Genomic DNA, 17,528 nt, shown 5'->3' on the forward strand with positions numbered 1-17,528 from the left:
AATTAGTATCTACTGCTATACAATACCTGGATCAAGGCCAATTGGAACTCCAAAAAGAAGACCCTAGTCTTACTTGATGCCTACTGCTCTATAGTAGCTAGACTATAGCCAAACAAGAGAAGTTTGGTTTAGATCCGAGAAGAAAATACCTGTGATTCGTGTCTAATACTCTACCATAGCTGCTAAGCCAGTCAACGAATGAGGAGACTCTCTTAATTGATGTCAACTACTCCATAATAGCTAGATAAGGGTCTCTTAATTGATGCCAACTACTCCATAATAGCTAGATAAGGGTCTCTTAATTGGTGTGTCATACTACTCAGCACTAATCAAGATCTCTTAATTACTCTGAAATGGGGCATTGACTTATGGGTATATGGTCCATTTAGGGTTGGGGAAAGCTCTTAAAGGAGGAACCACCCATATTTAGTGACAATTAAGGGCAGGGATTATCTTGGATGGAGCTAAACAGATGGGGAGGTTAGCATTGAAGGAACAAAATTCAAAAAGATGGCATTTACCCACAAGGGGAGAAGACTTGGTGGATAGAAATCTTGTTGTGGGGAGTGCTTTAAAAAAATTCCAATTTAAGGCTTGTGATGTTGATTTCTTATCACATTGAACTTCAGAAGCCTGTGGCAAAACCACCACCATACCACCAAAAACATGCTTTCAAAGACTTTGGGAGAGAGAGGCAAAGACCAAGACCCACTTTGCTTATAGCCAGCGCACAGTTTGCACCATCACGGCATTGAACGGTCCCGATCTTGCCACATCTTTTCGTTTTAGATGCTAGGTCAACGGTCCATACCCTCCCTCCCCATGCTGCCACGTACTCTCCCTCCCTCCCCATGCTGCCACGTACTCTACCCACCCCCCCCCCTAAAACCACTTTGCACATCACCACCTTAATCATTCCATCTACCCTTTGATCCTTGCTTGATTTACATGCTTTTTCTAATTGCATGATTAGGACCAACATGCCTTTCTTAATTGCATGATTAGGACCATTAAACACATAAGTAAATCCCACCATGGCCAAATCTCCTTGACCCTTCTTACTCTTGTGCATGAATTCGTATCCCTGTGCAAGATCTCACCTTTAAGTTGGTCAACCAACCCAGTATTTTACCATTGTTTTTTCAAAGAAAAAAAAAGGTGTAAAATTCCTCCTTTTTTTAAAATGACTTGGAACACTTTTGGGAAGTGTCCATTACCTTCAAGGACTTCCAAGATTTTGGAACAAAATTTACACGCATGTACATCTATCCTTACGTATGCAGTGGTAAAATAGAAAAAGTTGAAACATGCTAATTGACCATAGAAATTTTTTTGATTGTTTTTCAATTGCTTGACATGGTAGAGGGCTCTCTCTCTCTCTCTCTCTCTCTCTCTCTCTCTCTCTCTCACACACACACACACACACACACACACACACACACACACAACTACATAACAAAAATTTACCCCAATAGAATTTAGATTTAAAATAATTTTAGTGAAGTTAGTGAGGTGTTTTGACCCAATACATAGACACTTCATTAAAGAAAAAGTTTAGTACACATCTAGTGTACACAATTCAAAGATACTTGTTAAAAAGTAATGTTTTCGACTTAAACCAATGCAGTTGTTGCCATAAAAGGTAACATTGACTCTATCCATGTAATTGCTATGAAAAGAACAACTATTATCTTTTATCCTTCCTCAATCATGAATATTAATGGAGAGAACATTTTTTTAAAGCAGTAAACCAAGTATAAGTTTGACACAGGCCTAGGCCTAGGATCTAAAAAAGAAAAACGAATCTTATGTATTTAAATCTATATTTAGGAATAGATAGAACGTACAATCAGACTTTTAATTATGCACACTTTTCTCCCAACATTTAGGTCCTTAGGTTTACATGTTTAGCCCTTACATATGATGTCTCTATGTTCTTACTATATTTGTTACCTTATGCTTCTTGTAAATTTTATTTTGATCGCATTCATGTTATTCTTCTACTTCTAGGAGAAGTTTTAAAAAATCTTGTATGCTTATACAAAAAGAGATTAGTTTATGGGATAAAAAGTTTATAGACAATTGTATGAAGAAGCTCAAATTGGTTCATGAGGAGATTTTCAATCATGCCTTTGCATAAATCATGTAATGTTTATACATAAATCAATCGACAAAGAGGATGCTTTTGGAACACATGGAGTCTTGGATAGATAATCCTATGAATGAGAGCATTTGAAATGTTTTCACATGAGGGAAACCTTGTAAATGACGTAGTATAGGCCCATAGTTTCACCATATTACTGTTAAAATATTTGAGAAGGTGAAAAGTGATTGCATACGCATTATCACAAGCTTTTAGGGGAAAACCAACACAAGGGATGTAAGAGAACTTGAGTCGGTAAACGTTCCTAGTAGGAGGTAATCCATCCAACTTGGGTTCACCTATGAATGCACTTAATTGGGAGTATCCATAATTTGGCATATCCATCTAAACCCCCCAAAAAAAAAAACCAATGTTGTGGATGTCCTCTCGATTAGCCAATTTTACCCTTTGCACACCTAAGAGTGGCTTATTTTTTATTTATCATTTTGATGCAACTTGGTGAGATGACCTTATCGCCCTCAAACACAACAAATATTCGTGAAATAATTATTAGGAACCACTTTCTCCCTATCGTTTTAATGTGTACAACAAGGTAAAACTTAAGATGGATTACTCTTTGTGAAAGTGTAGATATTAATATATTGGAAAAAATAATCTCATCTAAAGATGTAATATTAGTCCATCTATAAGTTCTAGAGTATTGTGCATACACTCAAAGGATCCCCAAAAGCCTTTGTGTAGGCCCATTTAGTCTATTAGATTAAGCCTTTCTATTTTTTTACGTAATTACTTAATTAGGCTAAAATTAGACCTATACGTGTCAAAGAAATGTGTATTTTATGGAAAAAGAAGGTCATAATAATTAGCCCAACCATTTTGAAAAACCCTTTAGATTAGCCATTAAGCTAGTATTAGTTCCTACTTTTTTCCTTGATATCTAGTCTCCAAACACCTGTGCTCATTGTTGGGATTATGAAAAAAAAATATCTATGCACCAATCCATTGTAGGGTATGTGACGCCATGTCATGAACATTACATATGTGCCATGAGCATACTACTCAATGTTTTGACCTAATAATGACTATTAGCTCAAAGAGTAGAGTCGATTTTTCATACATGTCATGAACATTACATATGTATGAGCATACTACTCAAAGTTTTGACCTAATAATGACTATTAAAAAGTAGGGTCGATTTTTCGTACATCCTAATTATGTTCTTCTATGAGCATGATTATGATTAAGAGGTTGCAAAATTTGTCCTAAAATCCTAGAACCTTATTATTTTGTGTGTTTTGTGACCAAAATAATAATTTATGTAAACACCTAGCCTTGCACCTCAAGAATTGATTATTTAACCTAGACTTAAATAAATTTCTTAGAACACGAATAGTGATGCAAGAAAAGATATGCAAAGAGTGTTAACATATATATTTACAATATTATTAACATATATATATTTCTTAAAACATGAAAAGAGATGCAAAGAGTGTTATTAACATTTATATGTACAATATAAGTAGTTGGAAGATGATGCATATAAAGATGTGAATTACTAGTAACATCAATCTTCCTAGACTCATTTCAAATTTACGATCTCCACTCAATGGTCGGGGATGCTAAGATACCATTGTACCATGCTAGTAGTTGGTGTTATGGTGATACCACATTAATACCGATAGGCTATTATTATTGTTATATATATTTAAGGCCATATATATATATATATATATGGAGAAGGGGTTGCCGTGTATTATCCTTATAAGCGTGTATATGTGGGGGGTGGCAATTTCCCCACTCCCATGACCAATCCAAGCTTGTCTTGGGACCTTGTCTTGGGCCCTGCAATGTCAGCATAGGGGGTGTTGGGGCCACAGAGTAAAGTCTACCTACTCCATGTGTGGACCATTGTGAGATAACATTCCAATGTAGCCTATTTGGTAGTGTGCTAAATCTAATCCAAGCCTATATAGACCATCTAGCCTCTTAGGACACCTTTCTATGTGAATACGAGGATGTCGGTGCTGAGGCTGCTCAACCATGGATACTTCTAATAATGAGGTCCATACAAAAATAAGCTAGCCTATGCCTGGACAATATAATATGAGAGTGGAGCATTGATATACAACACCCCCCCCCCCCCTCAATGTTCACGCCTAAAGGTGAACTAGCAAGATGTGGCCGAGCCAATGAAGATGCTGCTCCATTTGATCTTTGCTCTAATAGCCTTTAAGAAAAACAATACCATGATAATGAGTACCTCGTGTCTAAATCACCTGCCCAATATGAGTCAAAAAATCTACTAAGGGCCTTTCCCACACACCATAGGTTGGAGAGCACCACCCACATACCTGCTTCTAATAATTCTCATGGGACTTGTTGGAGAAGCTACTCAAAACACCAACAACAAAATTGATGACTGGTCTCTATTATTACACAAGAAGATAAGAAGTTTCCTATATAAGGTCTCATCCACAAGGTCTAAGGTGTCTTTGACAACTTTAGATCAACCTCCATTGGGGAACCAATTACTTTGCATTTGGACATGCCAAATGCATTGAGTATCTCACCTGCATATTTCTGCTAAGGGATGAAAATGTTATCTGGCATCTCCTAGACCTCAATCCCTAAATAATAATGTATGACCCTAAGATTTTTCATCTCAAACTCTACACTAAGAATATGTTGTGTTTGTGAGATGTTTTTCTAGTAATCCATCCCCTATCAAGATGACGTCACTGCATAGAGAACAATGACCATATTATAACAATATGGCACATCGAAAAGAGATAGCAAGACAAAGCACAATAGACAATGCAATAGATACACAATGGAGAGAATTTAAAAATTCTGACCAAAGAGGTACAAGTGATGGTGATGTCCACTTGTGCACTCTCAAGTAGAGCTTAGATGGCGATCTAGACAAACTCTAGATGGAGGATGTACGAAGTGTAAAAGGGGGTGGATACTCACAAGCATTAGATGCCTTAGCTCATGGCAACCATGTCCATATATAGTACTGTAAGAGGTGTGGTAGATGCGTATACAATGAGGGTGGTTACACTGCATTGACACGGTCACCGCTCGTGTACCAAGGACACGGCCCACCGACCACCATCTACTAATGATGGACCTGGTATTTGAGGGAATATTCATCATACCGTCGCCTTCGGGGGCTCCTGCCCCCCTGAACCCCCACCAGCTAACGCTTGTACCCCTGATCATCTCCTAACCATCATCAATGGTCACAATAATGACCCCATCAACGTCTAAGCCGGGATTCCCACTAAAGATATATGCACCATGGCTACTCCTCATAATGGGGGCCTAACAAATGTGCATTATGTTGAGATATCGAGCTCTAGTGAGGCGGTGGACACTGATGACCCGCCTGGGGGATAGGCCCCACACTTACACCACTGGCATGGTTGGTGAGATCTTGGGTGATATGCGGCCAGTGGGATGACAGGCTGTGTGACAGCCACTCTAGAGACTGGCATAGTTATAGCGCCAGCTCATTTAGTCGAGTTCACACTATAGAGAACCCGTGTATGTATTGGTTGAGTACCTTTCATATTGTGTACTCTTATTCTTGTATATGGTGTGTTGAGTGTTGAGTAGAGAAGAAGAAGATTTTCAGCCTCTCACCTTGTGTGTTCTCTATTAGGGTTTTGTGAGTGTGTGTGTGTGTGCTTGCAAGAGCTCAAGCTCTCATCCCCCCTGCATCTTTTCATGGTATCAGAGCCTGGTTCGTGCTAAGGGCTGAGTTGCAAGCAAGAGGACCACAGGAAGCGGTACGAGGGTAAGAGCTTCAACTACTCTTCCCTATTTGTGTTGGTGACTACACCCTTGTCGGGAGCTCTACAGGAGGCACCGGCAAACGATCTCCGATTGAGGAGCTTTCTTCGCGGGAGTGAAGCTATAGGGCAACTATTCAGTCCTACGAACAGTCCTACGGACTGCAATTTTGGGCCGAAAACGCGTTTCGGGCGCGTCTAGACCTCCGTTTTTCAGAAAGCAGGCGATTTCAAGCACTGCGGGTAAGTCATCGATTCTCTGCAGAACTCTGTTTTAAGAACTGCAGGAAGACAGATTGACTGTGCAGACACTGTGGGTGCTGCAAAGAGGTTTACAGTTGCCACTGGGTGTATGTATGCACATTGAAGTCACTGGTTGTGACATTTGAGAGTACTACAGTACCGCTCTGCAGAAAATACAGCATTTGTGCAGGAAAAACCAGAGTGCAGGTTCTGGTAAAATTGTGTGTTTGGCAAGATGTCTAATGATGGCATAACACAGATTGTGGCTGAGAAGCTGGATAAGAATAACTTCCATGCTTGGAGGTTCAGGTTGACGAATTTCCTGATGGGAAAAGGCTATTGGGACTACATAGAAGGTGAGCATGAAGAGGCACCAGAGATACCGGATATAAATCCGACTGCTGCAAATGTGAAAGAGTTTAAAGACTGGAATCAAGGAGCCAGGAAAGTAATGTATTGGCTTTCCATTAGCATACAGGACACCATGATTGGGCACATTCAGGATGCCAAGTCCCCCAAGGAGGCGTGGGACACCTTGGTAAAGCTTTATGAAACAAATACCAAGGCACGTAAGATACAGTTGAAGAATGAACTTCATACTGTGGAGAAAAAGAGCATGTCTGTGAATGACTATGCGCTGAAGATAAAGGGCATTGTGGAATCCCTTGCATCTATTGGTGTGTCAGTAGATGATGATGACAAGGTGGAAGTCTGTCTACGTGGTCTCGGGCCACAATACAAGGCGTTTAAGACGTCTATTAAGACTCGGGAAAACATTCCCAACTTTACAGATTTGGTGTCTATGCTGATTATCGAAGAGAAGAACTTGGGTGAAGACCAACAGTCTTCACAAAGCAAAAACAGTTCAGAGCAACAGGCCTTCTACACGAGTTCAGGAAGAGGACGAGGTAGAGGAGGCCGTGGACGCGGTCAAGGAGGTGGCCGAACAAGTAATCAGAATTATGGCCAGCAGCAGCAGCAACAACAACAGTCCCAGAATCAACAACAACAACAACACGCAGGTGGAAGAGGCAAATTCAGAGGCAGGGGGAGTCAAAGAGGCCGTGGAAATTGGCAAAGGCAATATAATGATGCACGTGAATGCTATTATTGTGGTAAGCCTGGACATCTGCAGTCAGAATGTTATAAGAAGCAGGCTAACATGCAAAATGGGAAAGTGCAGCAAAACAACTATGCATCCTCAAGCAGAAATAATGAGGATAATGAAAGGTTGTTTGTTATGCAGCATGTTGTGAATGCCATGTCTGAAAATGTTGATGCAGCACAAAAAGATAATGTATGGTATGTGGATTCAGGCGCTTCGAACCACATGACGAGTCATGGGGAGTGGTTCAAGGAGATGAAAAACCCAGAAAGACCAGGTTTTGTGAAGTACCTTGCAGATGTACTTCATGTACCGAACATAACAAAGAATCTGGTTTCAGTTGGCCAGATGATTGAGCAGGGTTTGCAGGTTCGGTTTAACCCTGATGGATGTTATGTTGAAGATTTTAAAGACAAGTGCAGGTTGGTTGCAAAAGGCAACAGAGTGGGCAGAATGTTTACGTTGAATGTAGACATGCCTGAAATGAGTGCTGCGATGTTTGCAAATGGTTCAGGAGTTGTTGCAGACACAGACATATGGCATAAAAGAATTGGACATGTAAATGTGCAGAGATTGAAGTCTATGCAGACAAAAGGAATTGTGACAGGGCTGCCAAAATTTAAAGTGGAAGGTATGCATAAAATCTGTGAAGCATGCCAATTTGGGAAGCAAACAAAGCATGTGTTTCGACGTAACAGATATGTGAGCAAAAATGCACTAGATGTTGTGCATTCAGATGTATGGGGTCCTACGAAGACCATATCTATGGGAGGCTGCAGGTACTATGTGACTTTCATTGATGACCACACAAGGAAAGTGTGGGTATATTTCATGAAGGAGAAGAGTGAGGTGTTCACTCACTTTCAGAATTTCAGATTTTTGGTTGAAAAGCAAACAGGGAAATATGTAAAGTGCCTAAGGTCAGATGGAGGGGAAGAGTACTTCTCCAATGAGTTCTCTGAATATTTGAAGAAGAATGGTATTCGGAGACAGTATACATGCAGATACACTCCGCAGCAAAATGGAGTTGCTGAGCGGAAAAATAGGCACATTGCTGAGATTGCGCAAGCATTGATGGAAGAGAAGAATATGCCGCATTGCTATTGGGCTGAGGCTGTTTCTACAGCAGTATACATCATGAACAGGACTCCAACTGCAGCCATACATGATGTAACTCCAGAGGAGAGATTTACTGGCAGAAAACCAGATTTGTCTCATCTGAAAGTTTTTGGATGCATTGCATATGTGCATGTGCCAGATGAGCTGAGAACTAAGTTGGATCCGAAAGCTGAAAAATGTGTGTTTATTGGATATTCCCTTGAGCAAAAGGGATACAAGTGTTATAATCCTGCTACACGTGAGTTGAGGGTAAGCAGGGATGTTGTCTTTGATGAGATGAGCAGCTGGTATGCTGCTGAAAAAGAAGCTGTTGGGGCTGATGTGAGTGGAAGTGTGGTTGCACAGAATGCAGGTCAGCAATCACAGTCTTTGAGTGGACCAAGAGAGTCCTCATCTAGTGGGTTTATTGATAGACCATGGAGTGGCAAGCTGCATCATAATACCAGCCCTGCAAATGTGATTAGTACATCACATAAAGGAAAAGAGAAAGTGGTTGAGCCCCTTGGTATGCCTGACATTTCTGCAGGGCATTCTCATGTTGATGGAGAGTCTAGTGGCTCAGATATGAGCCTTGATGAGGAGCTTGGAATCCCAGCTATGAGAACACCTGGTGTAAAGAAGGCTATGGAGGCCATGAATGAAAAGCTGCGAAGATCAAGGAGAGTGAAGAACCCTGTGCAGAGATTTACATATGATGGTTATGTGGCACATCACTATGCATATATGGCAAAAGTTGTGCAGGTTGTAGAGCCCACATGTATTGATGAGGCTGTTGGAAATGTGTGTTGGGAGAAAGCTATGGATGAGGAGATGGATGCACTGTATGGAAATGAGACTTGGGATTTAGTGCAATTGCCTGAAGGCAAGAAAGCCATTGGATGCAAGTGGGTGTACAAAGTTAAACATAACAGTGATGGAAGCATAAACAGGTACAAGGCTAGGTTGGTAGCCAAAGGCTATGCGCAGACATATGGGATTGATTATGAGGAAACTTTCAGCCCAGTTGCCAAGATGGCAACGGTGAGAGTTGTGATAGCGGTGGCTGCGTCAAAGAAATGGTCTTTACATCAGATGGATGTAAAGAATGCATTCTTGCATGGGGATTTGCAAGAAGAGGTGTATATGTTGCAGCCACCTGGTTATGAGGATGTGAGCCACCCCGAGCATGTTTGCAGGTTGAAGAAAGCCTTGTATGGCTTAAAACAAGCACCAAGAGCATGGTCTGACAAGATTTCTGAATATCTTATCACTATTGGCTTTCATGTAGCCAATGCAGATTTCTCGCTGTATGTGAGACATGGTGATAGAGGAGTTGTGCTTGTTGTCATCTATGTAGATGACTTGATCATTACGGGGGACCATGATGCAGAGATCTTTGATGTAAAGATCTTGCTTAGACAGAAGTTTGAGATGAAGGATCTGGGGGAGCTCAGATATTTCTTGGGCATTGAGGTGATTAGGTCACCACATGGTATTGGATTACTGCAGAGACAGTATGGCTTGGACATGTTGTCCAAGTATGGTATGACAGGCTGTAAGCCTATTTCTGTGCCATTGGATCAGAATGGCAAGTTGAGTGCAGATTCAGGAGAGATCTTGGAGGATCCTACTATGTACAGACGCATAGTAGGAAGTTTGATCTACATGACGATCACCAAACCAGATTTGAGCTATGCTGTTGGGTTGGTGAGTCAGTTTATGCAGGTTCCACGAAAACCGCATTTGGATGCAGTGAGACGCATACTGAGGTATGTGAAGTCTACTTTGCATTGTGGGCTATTCTATGAGACTGGGACAGAGATATGTGTACATGGGTACACAGATGCTGATTGGGCTGGTAGTATCTCAGACAGAAGATCTACCAGTGGATTCATGTTTTCTTTGGGGAGTGCTGCTGTGACTTGGAGCAGCAAGAAGCAGCCTACGGTTGCTCTATCGAGTACGGAGACCGAGTACAGAGGAGCTGCTATGGCAGCATGTGAGGTAGCTTGGTTGAGAAAGCTACTTGCAGATTTGGGTCTATCAGTGGATAGACAAGTTGTCATTTTCTGTGACAACATTAGCAGTATACAGTTGGCCAGGAACCCAGTCTTTCATGCTCGTACGAAGTACATAGAGGTCCACTACCACTTCGTCAGAGAGAAGGTCTTGGCAGGAGACCTTGACCTTGTTTATGTCAGCACAGAAATCAGGTAGCTGACATCTTCACCATAGCATTGGGTACAGAGAAGCTCCGCAGATTCAGGGCTTCGCTTGGTGTACATGAGATGGAGTTGAGCTCGAGGGGGGGGGAGTGTTGAGATATCGAGCTCTAGTGAGGCGGTGGACACTGAGATGACCCGCCTGGGGGATAGGCCCCACACTTACACCACTGGCATGGTTGGTGAGATCTTGGGTGATATGCGGCCAGTGGGATGACAGGCTGTGTGACAGCCACTCTAGAGACTGGCATAGTTATAGCGCCAGCTCATTTAGTCGGGTTCACACTATAGAGAACCCGTGTATGTATTGGTTGAGTACCTTTCATATTGTGTACTCTTATTCTTGTATATGGTGTGTTGAGTGTTGAGTAGAGAAGAAGAAGATTTTCAGCCTCTCACCTTGTGTGTTCTCTATTAGGGTTTTGTGAGTGTGTGTGTGTGCTTGCAAGAGCTCAAGCTCTCTTCCCCCCTGCATCTTTTCACATTATACATCAAAGTGAGATACATGATGGTGGCGAGAGAGGTGGGCATTGAGTGTAAACTAACACATATACTTTCCTTACTCACAAAAGACATAAATTTATATTTTAAGGGCTACATAAGAAACCAAGTGGGGCTTGTTTCAGGCCGTCACAGTGCCTTTCGTAACCTAGATTTTTTTTTGGAATCAAGAGTCATGAACCCAGGTGATTGTTTCACATATACCTCCTCCTCCAGATTCCCCTTAAGAAAAGAATATTTTACATCCATTTGGAGAACATGTCATCCCCGTTGCATAGCCAATACAAGAACGGTGTGGATTATGGTTAACCTGGTTGTAGGAGCAAACAAAGTCAAAACTTACCACTTTTGTAGAACCTTTAGCGACCAGTCGTGCCTTATACTTTTCCAAAGTACTATCAGATTTGTATTTTTCTTTGTAAACCCACTTAGTGCTAACATCAGGGGAAATTCAGGCTCCAAATGGGCCCTTTAAGGGCTTTCTCTCTCTCCCGGAATCTCGAAAAGTGCAAAAATGATATTATTATATTGGGTTTCTCTCTCTTCTTTTCGAATCTAAATTTTTCTTTTTCCATATTTTCTAAAGAGATTCAATGCTTATTTTATTCTAATATTCTTAAATTTTACGTAACTTAGGTAGTAGATTTTTCATGTAGTTTGGCACAAGAGACAATAGTTAATCTAATGCGATATTCAGTTTGAAATCTTTTAGATCCTCCCACAAATCATAGTGTAAGGAGATTTGATTCCCTTTTTCCTTTGATTGACTGTCTCCAGATGTCCTATCTTTTGGCTAGTTCTCTTCAGCCTCTACTGCTGTTAGAGTGTTTTCTGGCAGCATCCTTTAAACTCTTGGCCATTTCTTTATTCGAGTTTGCCTTGGCTTTGTCCTTGCCATATTTTATCACACTTTTTGGTGTTTTGTCACATTCATGTGGCTTGTATGTCTCTTGTGGAATCTTCTTGCTCTCTATTACATTATGAGAGATCTGTCCTAGCATCTTTTGGTTGTCAAGCTATCAAACACATACTCTTCTTCTCCATTTTTTCCCATCCTTGAGATATTGGTTATTTTATTTTGACCTTTAGTTGGTAACTCTATCTAGGATTGCTAACTAAGACCATTTGTTGCTAACTCCATATGGGATTGGACACATGGCGACTCTGAGCTGGACTATGTGCTTCTTGCACTAACTTGGTCACCTGCTCTCTGAATCCCCTCTCCTCTTCCCATTAAAGTGGCTTTTCCTTGGTCATCATAATTGGGTTCTGTTGCTTAGGTCATTTATCTAAATTGATCTGGTGGCAGCCACCACCTCCTATGGTGGTTCCAATGTAGGTAGTTGCTGTATGTGAACCATGTTGACAATAGCCACTACCTCCCGTGGTGGTTCTGGTATAGGTAGTTGTTGTATGTGAACCATGTTGACAATAGGTGCACCTTGGGTTGGATTTGCTTCCGATGTGCTCTGTTTGTAACTCTTGTTGGCATTTGAGATACAATTGACAATCACACTTCCTATGTGTCCCATTCTTTTGCATTATAGCATTGGAATGCATGTTGTTGTTGTTGTTGTTGTCATGCTTGATTTTGATATGCTTGTTGTTGATTTCCTCACCTCTACCTTTACCACTATTTTAGCAAGGTGCTTGTGGTGCATGGGGGTTTTGTAGGGCTACTGTGACATTGTGAACTCTTGTTGGAGGTCCTCTATCATGAAAATTATACCTACAATTTTTGTGGGGTTGTTATGACATTGTGAACTCTTGTTGGAGGTTCTCTTGTTGGAACTCTTGCCAACTTGTTCTCACAACAGCCACGCCTGGGCTTTTTCTTTTCCTCATCACCTTACTCTTCATTTGAACTTTCCTCCTTAGAATTGTACTTTCAAGTTCACTATCAAAAGGAGTTATCATTCTCTTTCTTCCGTGATTTTTTGGTTTATGTCAAGGTTCACATTAACCAATCCAACAAATCTAGCTATGGCTACGGAGCCTTTGACTTTCTTGCTTAATCCTCTGATGAACGAGTCTCTCATTATCGTCATCAGAGGGTTATTCATTGGGTTAAGGAGTTGACTTGACTTCTAGTCGGTCAATACATTGTGGGCATAGGAGCCCGGTTATCTAGGACGAGTTGACTTGACTTCTAGTCGGTCAACATAGCCACCACTATGAAGGACAAGTACAAGAAATCAAACCAGTTTCAAGCTACGTATAGCTTGGTGAATGCTCCACTGGCTTTTGGGGAGTTTTTTTGGATGTTGGACGTCCAAGGTGGTGCCTTTTAGAGGGAATTTTGGAGCCCTTACCATCTCCCATCAGTCTTTTTGCAGTTATATCCACCCTTCAGATGAAGCAGACAATATCCAAGAGTGGTCATGCTTCCATGGCATATGTCTGGGCTATTGAATTGGATGACTTGGAGGATTTGTCGACATAAAAATAGCTTATTTTGCATCACTTCGTAATTTTATCTGCCCTAAACTTAATTCATATTTTATGAATTCTTTTCACTTAATTCATATTTTATGAATTCTTTTCCTTATATGAATTTTTTTGTTCTAATGAGTCCATAACAATGTAAACAAGAGATTATTTTTTTCTCTTTAATGAGCCCATAATGATGTAAACAAAGGATATGACCGAGCTTAGTGTAATGCCGACGTCGATTTCTTATGTATACTAGATAGCCTAGGTTACATAGATATTATAGACAATGATCGATCGTGTGCCCAACCACTTATACTACTTTTTGTATAAAGGATAACTCAACTAATGATGAGAAAATGACTTTCCCTTATGTTAGATAGAGAGATCTTGTTCACAGACTCTTCTCTTCTTCTTATCCTTTACTCAAGTGTACGAGAGAGAATGGTAGTGTGTGGCTTACAGGTGATCTTCTCCACCACCATAGCTACAAGCTACAAGCGGGTGAGCCCTTGAAGAGCATCATCAAACCATAGTCACAACATAGATATAAGTGATTTCCACTAATAAAGAAGTATTATTTGTTCTTTTGCAAAGCTTATCTAGTGAACTATTTTTTGTCATTTCTCTCATTCAAGTACTCAATTTGAAAAACCGACCTCATATCTACGATCAGTGTGGAGAAATCTATCAACTACTGGCTAGATGTATCTTCCACACTTGCTTTTAGATCCTGAAGTAAATTTGCAAGTTGTGCAAGATCCATAACAAGTAGCCCGGAACACTGAGGAAGGGCGGGTTGGACAAGTAACCAACAATACCAAAGAGAACCCAAATAGTGACTTTTTCCAAACCCGACTTGTGTACTCCTAAAGACTAGGGCCCAACCCTAATTTTTATTTTTGTTTTTCGAGCCGAGGTCAAAGACGAGCGGGCTCGTTTTGAGACTCGAATAGAAAAACGCTTTTGTCATTAGCTTCATCTTCCCCAAGCTGACTACACACACGAGTGATAAAATAAAAATTTTGGCAATTCCCTAGGCTTTAATACCAATTGTAGGACACTCATGTCTATGTGCTGGAGTTCGAGAGAAGAGCAGAAAAAAGTGTGACAAAATCGAGCACACAAGACACACAACAAGAGATGACTCGGAATGAATATGTCAATTCTCAACCCACACAACTGCAAAGCTCCTTGACTAGCCTATACTCACAATGCACACCAATACTCGAAAAAAAAGAATATTTTTAAACCAATCAAAATAAGGACAAATCTTAAATCTATCCAATTTTTGTTTCAAAATCTCTACAATATGCTGGTTTTATAACTAAAATATTAAAAAATCATTCCTTAAAATAAAGGTTACTTAATCTCAACCAGTTTTTCTTAATTCTAACCAATACCAATACACTTGAATGCCATTTTTTTCGAGCCCTGTGCGCACATGCCCAAACCAAGCACCCATGTTTTGGGTCATTTAATAATATAAAAGTTAATATTTTTAATAGCCAGCTATCTCATGGCCTACCCTACAACAAGCAAAGCAATAAATTTGGGCCTATAAAACCAAAATGGCATGTTCTTTGATAACTATCACGAGTGCTTGCTTTAGCAAGTCTCATTTCTCTAGCTTGACAACCTTCCAACGCACAAATATATGATGTCTACCCTTGTATTCTTTTACATCTCACATCTCTTTTATGATGGGAGACTAAGGCAAGCAGCATTGTTAGTCTGACACCCTGAGTACCACAAGGAGGTACCAAATTTTCAAATATTTGCCATTGGGCAAACTATGGAGACATGCCCCAGACACAAGCCACTCGTTCAGTTGGAGAGACATCCTGCATAATTGTTTGTAGAGCCAAATCAGTCCGACCAGAGATTACATGGCTGCAAACCTCAAGTTGCTGCAACTTGATGTTTGATGAGCAGCTAGGGCCAGAGGAGGTCCGGAGCACACAGATGATGATCTCATGATCCATGATCTGCTGGGGTTAACTGCTGAGACCTGCCCAGACTAAAAAGAAGATCCGTGCAGTAAGGGCCCAGGCATGGTGTTAGAGCTTGTTCAGCAGTCAGTGGAGCAGTGTCAAACCCATCCTTTAGTGTACTTTTGGCTCAAATTGAGAAAAACTGGTTACAATTTTGCCTAGCGCCTTGAATTTAAACATTCAAATTTTTGAAGTTTTCATTTTTCCAATAAAAACTGGTTGGGCTTGAGGGTCATCTTTTTTTCACTGCTTAGAAAAATTTCTGACACTGGAGTGGAGCACGTAGTTGCAGGCCCAGAAGGAAAGTCGGAGTCTCGCCAGAACATCGACTGGCAGAAGGAGCTCACGCTCCCTCTGGAGCAGCCCCTGAATTTGAAGGGCAACCCCAAAATTTTATTTTAAGGGTTCATTTGAAACCTCCATTTCTAAGTGGAGAGAGAGGAAGAGAATTCTACTATTATTTCAAAACTTAGCCTTTTTTAAGGGCAAATTTGTGTACCTTCTTGTGAAGGATAAACCCCCTTGGAGGGGTACCGCAGCCTTCGAATCCTAGTAGTACTCTGAACTCAAAATTTTTACACAGTATGACTGGGCTGGGGCACCCTGAGCTACTGAGTTACATAGAGATCTGCATAGAAGGCATAAGATAGTGCAGATACAATTGACATTTCTGGCAAGGACAGCTTAGATTAAGGGCTTAAGAGGAAGATTTCATTACAAAAATCAAGACTAGAGATATACAATTTCGCCCATTAAGGACAGCTTAAGCTACAGACATAGCAAAGATTAAGACTTGAGATGCACCACATACAGCAACAAATGATATACTGTGCTATGCTGCATCTGAGTTGCTGACCTCTAGGGGGTTAGGTTTTGAGGTGAAGAAGTCTGCGATGCGGCGAGTTCCAGCGGGTGGCTCTGGGTGGGGTTTCTTGCTAACCTTAGCCTTCTTGTTGCCATGGCTCTGCTGCACAGGGGCAGGAGGGTCATCTGCATCATCGCTGCTCTCTGGCACATCCTCATTGTCACTACGAAGGGCATCACTGAGGGCTTCCGCTAGAAAGTCGTCTATGCGGGGCTCACCCTCGATGGCATTCTTCACATCCTCCAGCCGAACAGTCTTGTGCTTCTTCCTGAGGGCAGCACCATAGGCGGCCCCGGCTAGATGCTCCAGGAAGAGCTGCGAGGCCTGTGCAATGAGATTGCTCGCATCGGCAGCCACAACACGGATCTCCTTGTCCAGCTTGATGATGCGCTTCACCCAGGCGAGGGGAAAAGCAAGCCCTGCACTCTCATTCGATACCTGCTCTGGAGGGTTTGCCGTGCCTTCCTCTGCACAGGGTTCTCCTTCTGCACAGTCCTGTGCCGCACCTTCCTCTGCACATCCCTTATCCCTAGCTGTCTCTGGAGAGTCTTTTTCCCTATCTTTATCTGCCAAATCATTGCTCGCACCCTGATCTGCACAGTTCTTTGCCGTAGCTTCTTCTGCACCGTCTTTTGCCCTAGCTTCTTCCGCACTGTTAGCAGAAGACAAAATGGAAGAGGCATTCTCAAGGTCAAGGGCTACCCTTGAGCCGGCAGAAGAAGGGTCCTTGTATTTCTGCTTCTCTAGATCGGAGAGGGATCGCCATAGCTCGCCGAGGGCTTTTGTGAGAGAGGGTGCGGAGATCGGCTGCCCAGCTTTCTTGAGGGAAGCTTTCACTTCCTCTCTGTGCTCCTTGCAGAAGGAGAAGTAGGGAGACACTCTCTTGGACTTTACAGAGGACATGGTGGGCGAAGCTCTGTGCGAGGTGCAACCCTACTCGAAAAATTCTGGCGGGAACGGGCGGGAAGAAGAGTTGGTTCTAGAATTTGTTTCAATTTAAAAAGAAAAAAAACTACCAACATTTTAAGAAAAATACCTCCTCTAAATTTTCAAGATTGAGTTATTATTAGATTAAAAATACTAATTTGAAAATGATTGTTCAAAATTTCTAGAATTTGTTCAATTTAAAAAGAAAAATACCTCCTCTAAATTTTCAAGATTGAGTTATT

The 17,528-nt window shown here is 41.4% G+C and overlaps 1 protein-coding gene across 1 annotated transcript; it reads right to left on the reverse strand.

Annotated features, from left to right (window-relative positions):
* Positions 1-16,015: 16,015 nt before the first annotated feature.
* On the reverse strand, positions 16,016-17,343 carry LOC147612054 (uncharacterized). The gene has a single exon (XM_086784250.1). It carries the CDS (start codon positions 17,260-17,262, stop codon positions 16,327-16,329), a length of 936 nt encoding a protein of 311 aa, XP_086640376.1. The 5' UTR covers positions 17,263-17,343; the 3' UTR covers positions 16,016-16,326.
* Between the last annotated feature and the right edge of the window lie 185 nt (positions 17,344-17,528).

This window comes from Cibotium barometz, chromosome 46 (assembly GCF_041138505.1).
Source record: "Cibotium barometz isolate CiBa-2024 chromosome 46, ASM4113850v1, whole genome shotgun sequence".
NCBI lineage: Eukaryota > Viridiplantae > Streptophyta > Polypodiopsida > Cyatheales > Cibotiaceae > Cibotium > Cibotium barometz.

Coding starts and splice junctions, on each gene's coding strand:
- LOC147612054 (XM_086784250.1), bottom strand. CDS start 17,262: ATGTCCTCTGTAAAGTCCAAGAGAGTGTCTCCCTACTTCTCCTTCTGC.